This window comes from Pyrus communis, chromosome 8, assembly GCF_041283825.1.
Source record: "Pyrus communis isolate YQ-2024b chromosome 8, ASM4128382v1, whole genome shotgun sequence".
NCBI classification, from domain to species: domain Eukaryota; kingdom Viridiplantae; phylum Streptophyta; class Magnoliopsida; order Rosales; family Rosaceae; genus Pyrus; species Pyrus communis.
The window spans coordinates 7,598,062-7,609,340 of NC_142572.1; the positions used below are offsets into that span (position 1 = coordinate 7,598,062).

General features: G+C 43.1%; 1 protein-coding gene across 1 annotated transcript; it reads left to right on the forward strand.

Moving 5' to 3' along the window:
• Nucleotides 1–1,094: 1,094 nt before the first annotated feature.
• LOC137717273 (protein NODULATION SIGNALING PATHWAY 2-like) lies at nt 1,095–3,030 on the forward strand. The gene has a single exon (XM_068456581.2). It carries the CDS (start codon nt 1,263–1,265, stop codon nt 2,775–2,777), a length of 1,515 nt encoding a protein of 504 aa, XP_068312682.2. The 5' UTR covers nt 1,095–1,262; the 3' UTR covers nt 2,778–3,030.
• The last annotated feature ends 8,249 nt before the right edge of the window (nt 3,031–11,279 follow it).

The window sequence follows — 11,279 nt, forward strand, 5'->3', positions numbered from 1 at the left end:
CCAATTCGCCTCTTCCTCGAACAAACCTACTCCTACTGGGATTCTGAATTTTCCTTTTTTCGGGACTTCATTCCTTGCTGGTCGAGAATCCTAGTTGCACCAGGACTTCCTCGACCTTTCTATTTATCTGGACTACTTCTGATAGGATTTGGCCGACCCTGCCAGCTGGCCCGGGCCTTATTATTCGGCCCATATTACTTGTCATCACCTTGGGCCGAGCGCATCCTGCTACTCGGCCCAGCAATAATAATTTGGGTCCAAACACTATTATTAGACTCTTTTATTTGAATTTGTTTAAATGTTATACTTTGTTGGATATTAACTCCGTAAATACAGGAGTTACAATGATGCTAAATACTTTGATCAAAATATTTAAACAAACCTGCTTTCCATCTAACAATTAAGTTGACTAGAAACAGAACCAAATGACCCATAATATTAATTACTTCTACTTGCGCATTCACTTTCAAACATTCTTAAAAATTGATCAATGCTAAACCCGAACCTTTATTTTGTCCATTTAAAACTGCAACTGCAACTTGAACTTAATACAAACTCTATCTCACTAATTGCTTTCATCTTAAATATCTAGTATTGTACTGATATTATATATAAAAAGTGGTGCTATGACGTTTGAAGTTAGACACATAAATAAATCAAAATAAAATAACCCACAAACATAAAAATATACCCCAAACCTAATTGAGTAATGATATGATGATCACATTTAAAACTACATTAATGTATCATCTCATATGGTAAGTAATGCATATAACCAACATTCAATCACATAGATTCATTAACTCATGTGGGATGTACACATTACTTGCCACGTCAGATGTTACACAAATTACTTTAATTAATTAAACTAATTAATTAGGTTGGTTAAGGGTTTTTTTTTTTTTTTTTTTTCTTTGTTTTTTTTGTTTTTTTTTTTTGGAAAGCAGGTGGCTTGAGGTTTGAAATTATGTAAAAACTTAGGGGGCAGCAGTGTAAAGTTAATTAAATATATAACAGTAATCATGCTGATTAGGATCGGCTAAGTATAAAACCAAACTCAACCTCGGGCATGATGATCATGATGAGCCCATCAATTAGTCGATAATTAATCTCTTAATTAGTAGCTTAACATACTTTCTCTTGTTCCACCTCCTTCTCCTCTTCCAATCCCTCTGTAAATCTACCACCACTTCATCACCAAAACTGAATCCCATTAACTCATTAACCCAACCGGCGTGACCCAGTTGCTGTTGAACTCAGCCATGGCTATGGCCATTGACGGGCATGATGACCCTGATCTTGATTTATCCGGCTGCAGCTCCACAACCACAAGCACCAACACCGTTTCCACCGATCACTGGTACGCCTGGTCTCCGGTGGTCGACTGGGAAGCGCTGGCGCCGATAGACCAGCTCGCCGGAGACGACTTTCAAGGGCTCATTGAGTCGATGGTGGAAGACCAAGATGGCAGCACTGAGCTGAACTCCTCGTCGGCCCAGGACGAGCCTCTAGAGTTAGAAGCGTCAAACGATACGACGGCGTCGGGAGAAATGATGACGTTGACGGATGAAGACGGCGGCGCTAACGGCGAGGACTTGAAGGGGTTGAGGCTGGTCCATTTATTGATGGCGGCGGCGGAGGCGCTGACGGGCGCAAACAAGAGCCGAGATCTGGCTCGGGTGATATTGGTTCGGCTCAAGGAGTTGGTCTCTCCAACTGACGGTTCTAACATGGAGAGACTGGCGGCGTATTATACCGAGGCCCTCCAGGGTTTGCTAGAAGGCACCGGGGGTTTGCATGGTAAGCATTTGATTGGGAGTGGGGCGCACCGCAATCACGGCCACCATCCAATGGACGTGACCGCAGCGTTTCAACTGCTCCAGGACATGTCGCCTTACGTTAAATTTGGGCACTTCACAGCCAATCAGGCAATTTTAGAGGCCGTGGTCCATGAGAGACGGATCCACGTCGTAGATTATGACATCATGGAGGGTATCCAATGGGCTTCCTTGATGCAGGCCTTGGTTTCCCGGAAGGAGGGCCCACCTACCCCACATCTTAGGATCACGGCCTTGTCGAGGGGCGGCAGCAGAAGGCAGTCGATTGGGACCGTCCAAGAGACCGGCCGTCGTTTGACTGCATTTGCCGCGTCGATTGGTCAGCCATTTTCTTTTCACCAATGTAGGTTGGATTCTGATGAGACATTTCAACCATCCGGTTTGAAGTTGATAAAAGGGGAGACCTTGGTGATCAATTGTATGCTAAACCTCCCACATTTTAGTTACCGGTCTCCAGATTCAATTGCTTCCTTTTTATCCGGAGCCAAGACTCTTAGCCCGAGACTAGTCACTTTGGTTGAGGAAGAAGCACGGTCCACATGGGATGGAGGCTTCGTGGCCCACTTCATGGACTCATTGTACCATTACTCAGCAGTATATGACTCACTCGAGGCCGGGTTCCCAATGCAAAGCCGGGCTAGAGCTCTAGTGGAGAGAGTATTCTTGGGGCCTCGAATAGTAGGGTCATTGGCTCATATCTACCGCTCCCACGGAGAAGTTGGCTGCTCTTGGTGGGAGAGGTTGTGCGCGGTAGGGTTTACGCCTATTCCAATAAGCTTTGCCAATCATTGTCAAGCAAAACTTTTGTTGGGTCTTTTTAATGACGGTTATAGGGTGGAGGAGGTGACCAATCATCGGCTGGTTTTAGGTTGGAAGTCTTGTTGTTTACTCTCAGCTTCCATTTGGACGTCACCCTCAGAATTTGATGTTGTCAATTAGCTTCTTCAAGTTTTTTATTTGCCTTTCAACCCCTTTTCCTCACTTAATCGTCTTTTTTCCAATTTAGCTAAATTGCCAGCAAAATTTCGAACCATATGGTGGTCAAAATTGTAACCAAGCAAAATTTTGGGATTTCACCTCAGGTCAATGCAATTGATTTCTTTTAAAGTGAGTCTACCTTGTTGTTTGAGACTCTTGAAGTTTTAAGAGAATAGGATTGGGAACGATACAATATTTTGTATATATAGATTTAAATGGCAGTTGTTCAATGCCCAAATTGATCAAGGAGGTAGAAAGGAATGTAACTATACTTACATGTTAATGTTATACATACATATTAATAATATGAGAAGTGATTTCACAAATATTTTTTTCTCCTTATGCACACATCTTTACTTTTGTCCATTGATTCTCATTAGTTATTAAATTAAAAATCTAAAGAACAAAAGTATGCCGAAAGAGAAAACAATGTGTGAAAATTGTTTTCATATGATATATAAATGACTTTGGTTAATAAAAATTGTTATTGTCAATTATTCATGCACGTAAATAACCAAGTGTATATGTTAGCATCAGAAGAAGAAAGTAAAGAACCTTGTTTGTCTTTTTCCTTTTTAACAAATGATATTATTTATAGTAAGGGGTGGGGGAGTGGACTAAACCTCACAATGGGCAATCAATAATCTCACAATGGACAATCAATAACGTGGTTCAAATTCATCTTTGGCGAGAATCGAGCCTAAAACCTCTCACTTACAAGAAAAGAAAAATACTATTAAACCGTAATACTAAGTAGCTAACCTTAAGTGTCTTTCAAACACACATTCCCACAGGTCTTGCAAATAAGCTTGGAAAATTTTCCTCTTGTTTATTCTATCACTGCATGAGTTAATATTCAAATTCATTCTTGTCAGTTTTAGTTTTTGCTATTGACTTCCGAAGTCCCTTGTACTTACCGTTCACATTAGGACCAGAGTTATTCCTATTGTTTTATCATATAAATTTTATAACGTGTTTTTATCATATAAATTTTACTTTTTGCGAATAATGTGTTTTATCATTTAAATTTTATATTCAAAACCGTTAAATTCTTGAATCTTTATTTGAATATAATCATGTTGACTCTAAAAATTACAAACTTTACGTGGCGCGCAAGCCGAGTAACTAATAAGCTATCTACGTCCTTCGGTTGAATGCGGGGCGTGCCAACCCGTCGGCCGAGGAGTAAAATTTGTTGATGTTGCATTGAGCGCATTGATGACTTCTTTATCTTGCAATTGTGACCGAGGAAGGAACAAGTCTCGGCCTTTGGATTCTCGAGCCTAAAGACAAGGCTGCTAATTCTGCAAAATTCACAAATCGTTGGTGCCGGATTCGGTCACAGTGATTATATTCGTGAGTGTATAAGCACGTCGAATCGACACCAGACTATATGGATACAAGTACTCAAAGGTAATGCATGTCTTGATGGAAAATGTAGTTCGGCCGTCAGAATGCCGAACTCTGAAACTCATTTGTGAGTATCCAATCATAAAATCACTCGACACAGTGCTGTTTATCCAAACTGAAGATGCTCCTCGGTCGATTGATTCTACAGTAACAATGCTGTTTATCCAAATTGAACATGTTCGCTCGTTACTTCCACAGTGCTGTTTATCCAAACTGAAGATGTGTTGGCGGAAAAAGAAAACGAAAAATCTCAAGTTGTTTGAGAGGTTTGTGCAGAGCAATTGTGTGTTGAATTGGAGAGCCTGATTATTGCATGATGTCTTGTATTTATAGTACCAAATCTTCCTTGGGATCGAGTCAAAATCATACCTGGATTGGGACTTCTTGTTCTGTTCCAACTCCACTTCGACCAATCCTACTCTTATTAGAACTTTGAACTCACCCCTTTTTTGAGGTCGTATTCATTGCTGGTCGAGAATCCAAATTGTACTAGGCCCCTTATCGTATCAGGACTTCTTCGACCCCTTCGCTCATCCGAACTATTCCTTCTTGAGATAGGATTCGACCATCCTTGCTGAACGGCTCGGGACCACCAGGCAGCCCATAGCATATTAAAAAACTTTGGGCCGAACATAAATCCACACTCGGCCCAATTATATTATTTTGGGCCTAAGCCTAAACATTGCCTCCTCGCTTCTAAGGTCGTCAATCGTCAATCCTCGATCGAGCCTTGACCTTGAAGAAGCGAAAATGTCTTTTACCATTAGACCTAACCGTCTCGATAACCACCACCATGCGCATTTATGAAATATGATTACACGATCTCTGTTTTTTCCGATGTCCTGCCACGTGTCGATTCTCCGATAAACCTAACAGCCCTTAATCATGGCCCTCGAAAACGTGCACCCGCCGAAGCGTCTTTTCCTCATCAATGCATTAAATTTGCCGTCGCACGCAATTGTGCGTCCTAAAACCTCGAGAACCTTGATCCTATCCTTAGAGATTCCGGAGATATCCGAAATGATTGGCCATTTCCCGGTCGATTTTTCCCTCAAATTTGAAAATCAAAACGCCTTAGATCATCAAACGTTTGACCTTCCTCTCCATACACCTATAAATACCTGAAATTCTCCCATTCGTACATTTCACGCTTCCAAAAACCTTTGAAAAATCTTTCCGCCATTTTGCTTTCGAAATCCCAGAAAAAAAAAAAAAAAACTTTCATCCCAGAAATCCTCCCAAGCATTCCTCCAAAACTCTTCCAGGCTTTCCAAAATGGCTTCTAACGCCTTTATTTCCAAGCTCAACAACGAATGTAGCAAATGCAAAAGCTTCATCGATCGGAACGCCATCAAAACCTTGCGCTTCGAGAGTGACCTAAGCACTACTCATCAAATCATGGGGCCACTCTTCAAAGATGTAATACCTTCGTCCATCACCACACTCTTCAAGGCTCACTGCCTGACACCCTTACTGCAAAGGTTCGACTGGTCAAAGTGGGACCTATCGAAGCCCCAAGGAGCCTAGCCTACAACCAATGCCAACTGGGCAGCTTAGGTCGTCCAAATGGAAAATTTCTTCGGCCAAGAGTGGAAAGCTCTTGGTATTTATGATTCCATCAAACTCTCGACCATAGAGCTAGCCATGGATAAAGAACTCCTTATGGCAGTGCTAAGTCTCTAGTGCTCGGCCACCAACACCATGGTCTTTCCCTTTGGCCCTCTCTGCTCTACCATCCTTGACGTCTCGGCTATTCTTGGGACTCTTCCCTCTGGCATCCCGATAGATGCCTCTCTCTTTAGACGCCCGTCGAATCTCGACCTTAAGGTGTTCTTCGACGATCGAGCCATCAAAACACTAAGTCGAGATAGTCAAGAGCCTTCGAAAGCAGAGGTACAGAAGGTACACAAGAACTCCTTCAACTACAACACCCTTATCCTCCCCTTCGCTGGCCGAGGAGAGGCAAGTCTTCGGAAAGGAAAACAAGAAGCCTTCCTATTCTACTGGTATAACAAATTTATTTGTTGCACCCGGTCAAACAAGTGCTTGGTCGAGAACATGCCAGTGGTCATACTCTGGCGCTTAGCTCGGCCGTTCTCGCCAATCTTCTTCTCTGCCTGGCCGAGGCGACTATTGGAAAAATTGACCCAAACCAAAACGGTCCCCTTTGGGTCTTCCAACTCTGGCTACAAGTTTATTTCACCACACTTTGGCCAGACATCTCTGCCTTTCAACCTACTACTTCACTCGGCCTTCAGTTGGCATCTCGACTACCGCCTCTTCACCAGGCCGAAGAAGTCTTCAAGTACCTCTTCGGCCTAGAAATCCTCTCCGACGACAAATTTTTAGTGTGTCGTCGTCAAGAGCACCCTTCCTCCATCAGGCTTCCAACATCAGCCTGGAATGAATGTGAAAATGCTGCCCTTCGTCAGAATTGGGGGTCGATCGTGCTAGCACGCGACCTTCCCCTTGGTTGTGATTCTCGCCAAGTGAGTTGGGAAGTCTACCACCCCCACTTGACGGCTCGACAACTTGGATACCTTCAAGATTGTCCGGTACCTCTACTCACTTCCCATTCCCTCCTCAGCCGAGAACGCTTTTCTGGCTTATTGGAGAGGGAGTGCAGAGACTCCGAGAAAGAGTTTCAGGATCAGTGCAAAACATTTCGCCTCCGACCAACTGTTCCTGAATCCCTCAGCACAGACACCTTCGGCGACTGGTGGGAAGAGTACACTGGAGCTTTCTTTGGAGTTGCGGTCGAAAACGTCACCGACAAAATTTTCAGCGATTGGCCAAAGAAAATCTCTGCCCCCAATCCAAAGAGCCGACCTGAGGTAGACGGCTACCTTTTCTTCTATTTCTCTTTTCTATTGTCACTGATCCTTGCTAATGTGATCTCGTTTTCTCAGATGGTCTGTCGTCGAAGAAAGCGGATGTGATCGCCGCGGCTGCGGCCAAGAAGAAATTTGCTCTTTCTAAGGTAAGCAAAACTGCCGTGCAACTTTCACAAGGAAAACAGCCTCGTCCGGAACCTAAAGTGGCCGGCGTAGCTCTCCGACCCTCAAAACGCGTCAAGAACTTGGCGAAGAAGGGGGAACGGGAGATCCACGTAATTTCCAGCCACACTACTGGGACAACCGCAACTAACAACTCTCCCCCCGCCCCTGTAGTCCAGACGCCAATGGAGGAAAGACCAACAACATCCTGCCAAGCAACCCGGGCCGTCCCTGGGGTCGTGGCTGATCTAGAGACTACTCCGCTGGTCGAGGGACCTGTAGTCCTGGGGCCAACGGCTGCGCCTGCCCTGGAGAAAATAACCCCACCAGTCGGGACAAATTACCCGAAGAAATAGTCGATGATAATCTTGGAAGAGGTATGACTATGTCGCTAGTGAACCTTCTTCATTTTATCAAATTTACAAATCTCAACAGCTTTTTATTTTAGGACGATGAGAGCGACGAGGGTGACGAGATTCCGCTGACGAGTCGCTTTCGACCAGCCAGACTTTCTTCCGCCAATCTTCCCCCCGTGGTCAAGGCAGCTGTTCAACTGGATCATCCCACGGTCGATCTTGGGAAGAGACCCTTGGTCAAGCCTGAGGCGACGACAGAAACGCCGCTCCATCCACAAGATGAAAACCTCGACATTCCTCCACAAGAAGTAACCTCAGCTTTTGTAAGGCTCATTTCCCTTTCTTCATTAATTTTATTATGACGCATCTGAACCCAGGAAAATATTAAATGTCAGGTGCCCGAACATTCATTTCATCGACAATTCTATGCGTCGAAGGGTGTGATCTACATTTCCTGGCCACCTCAATGGCCATAAAATGTAGATGAACTCCATCGGCCGCGTGAATTGAGAAGCAGTCCTAGACACTGGGCCCGGCCATTAAGTTCTCTAGGTTCGAGCAATGAACTAGAGGACATGGCCAAAGTCTTCTCTCGGCAGGTTTAGAAACAAATTCCCTCTGTTATGCATTCCATATGACTTTCCTTTTGCTTACAAATTTTCTTTTTCTGTGCAGCCTTCGTGGGAGGTCGAGCTTGACGCCTTAATTGCGACTACATCGGGAGCGGTTGGCTCTTCAATGACCGCAACCAAACCTTTCATGTCAACATCTGAACCAGATGTCCTTGTCAAGCTGCAGGAACTGTTGTCCCTTTCGGCGTCACAAATTCTTGAGTGCCAAGGTCTCGACTCCGTAGGGACATATCTGAACGATCTTGCGGCTGATGGTTAGTTAAGCAACGAAGCCATTACTCAAGCATCTTCTACTCTGGAACGAACTCGAGAATATTTCGGTATTTTCGAGAGAGCTCTTCGGGCCGAAGACGACTTGAAAGCTGTGATGGTCGTTCAAGAAACTTTGCATCCACGGGTCGACATGCTGAAGATGAAGAAGGAAGCGCTAGCCGACCTCGATCGTTAAATTGTTGAACTTCAAATTCGGAGCTCGGTAGTTACTTCTGAGCTTGCAAGAGATTTCGAGTTGGGCGACAAATCCTGCATGACCGAATATGCAGCTAGTGTGCGGCAGGTCGAGCTTCTGAAGATGCATAAGAGGAATCGGCAGGCCGAGCTCACAATGGGTGAGGTGAGGTGGTTGGAATTGAAGGTTGTTGTTGAAACTCTCATTCCCTCCTCACCTTAGAGATATTTAGCTATAAACGAATCGACCATCTATACTTGTATACTCGTTTTTGCGATCTTATTAATGAAATAAACTATTCTTGCATCTCCCATGTGACCGGATGATACTTCTTTAAAAATTTCCCATTGATTGGTAATATATGAATTAAACCGGTCCAGTTCCAAGATGATATGCCCCATTGCCGAGAACTTTATGTACGACGAACGACCCTTCCCAATTCGACGACCATTTACCGAACCTGGGGTCTTTAATTCCTACAGGCAGCACAATTTGCCAAACTAATTCTCCCTCGCCGAACATTTTCTGTCTAACCCGTTGATTATAAGCTAGCTCGGCAATCTTTTTCTACGCCACTAATAAGTTATAAGCGTTAAGTCGCGCCTCCTCCAAATCTTCTAACTCCTGCCTCATGGTCTGACTGTATTTGGCAATGATCAAACTACTCTGTTCAATTACTCACAACGAATTTATACTAAGCTTAACCGGTAATATTGCGTCTGAAGGAAAATTTGTGAAAAACAAGTTCATTTGAGCAACATCAACAACATGCAATTAACAATTAAAAGGTGGAATCATGTTTTTATGCACTCAAAAACAAAACTTAACCCATGAACTTCAAAGCCTAGTAGATAGGTGAACCAAGACTCAACTCAAAACAAAGTGAGTTGAGAAATCAATACCTTTGTAGATTCCTCTTTGCATAAGCAAAGGCTAATCACCCAAAGAGAGGGCCTTCATTCCTTGCATCTTAGATCCATGGATTTGGATGGATGAAAAGGTTTCTCCAAGTTCCCAAAATTGAAAACCTCTAAGTCTCCACACCAAGGCATATTGTAGAAGAAATGAGTGACCTTGGAGGAGTTTGATTGCTAGATGATCCCTCCAAGGTGGCTGAAATTTTAGAGAGAAAGGAGAGCTTGTGTTCTCATCCTTTCCCCAAAAATTACCCTTAATGAATTTTGGCTATAAAGTCATACTTATTCCTTAATTCATTTGAGTGGCAAACTTGTAAATAAGTCCAAAACCACTCCTTCTTTAACATGGGATTTATTGGGCTATTTGGGCCTTTGTGAATCATTATTCATTAAGTTGTCACACAACTTAAGTCAATGGACTTGACGTTCGAAGCCCATTGGGCCTTAAGGTCCAAAACTATCCCGTGGTCTTTTAACGAACTTATTCGTTTGATTAATAATCATATTAATTAATCCTTGCCATAAATAATTAAACCATTTAATTATTCTTACTCATCTCCGTTGAATCTTCAATCTCTACCTTACACGGTGTACGATCCATTAGGTTCCTTTTAGCGAGGCAGTGGGCGATTCAAACTCTTTCAAATCGATTGTGAATTTGAAACTTACTTTCAATTCTCCCGTTAGTGATAATACACTTTTAGGGCTTCCACAAACCATGGTTGACGCCTAGCAGCATGTCATGGTTACCCAAGCTAATCAGAAGAGGTGGAGAACCTATTCAGTTTTAGGATTACAAATGCAATACGGTCTTTCTCTAATACAATACTCTTGACCACATTGTTTGGTTTGATAGTTTATTCATGTCTACTATCCAATGTGAATCTTGTGCTTATATGATTACCTTGAATGTGATCTGGAACGCATTCCAACATCTCATTCATACTCTGGCCAGAGATTCTAAATCATATCATAGAGTATTCTCCCTCAAACAGTTTGAAGGTTAGAGATCCCTTGTTGCGCATTCACTTGCCTCCATGGCTAAGTGGCTTAACCCCAACGATGCCGTGGACACCCTCCTGATGGAGTGACTTTGACATAATCAAAGATTAAGGACCTAACCACAAGACAACTGTGATGCCTCAGGTCAAAAGACTAATTTGCATTATCCCAACCATGAGTTCTCATGTGACATGAATATGAGAACTCTTCGTTGATCGTGTTCAGTGAACTCATTCTCTATTGAGCACCTACGTACTTGTCTTGATGTCACACAAACAAATGACTCGAGACTAGTCACTCTCCCTGAGAAAAGACATAGCACGTACTGATCTTAACGGACTGTCAATGCCCAATTGACAATCCTATGATCAGGAACGTTTAGGATGTGTCAACGAAAGAATGGTCTCATGAATCTAACTTCTTTAGATCGCATTCTTCCAATCACATATTCCTTGGACTTATCATTTAAGCATATAACATTTATATGAGACGGCTCAAACAATAATCTTTGCCCTTTACATTAAACTAGATTAGTTTAACATGTGAAATGTCCATAAAGTATCATCATATGATTGGTTTTAGGGCACATTTCCAACAGCGTCGTGTCCATAGGTTAAGGCATATGGAGTTCTTCCGATGGCTGATCGGAGTGAAGTTCGATAAGCTCATAATGCGTCATTTAGTTTCAAATGCCACATCCCC

Coding starts and splice junctions, on each gene's coding strand:
- LOC137717273 (XM_068456581.2), top strand. CDS start 1,263: ATGGCTATGGCCATTGACGGGCATGATGACCCTGATCTTGATTTATCC.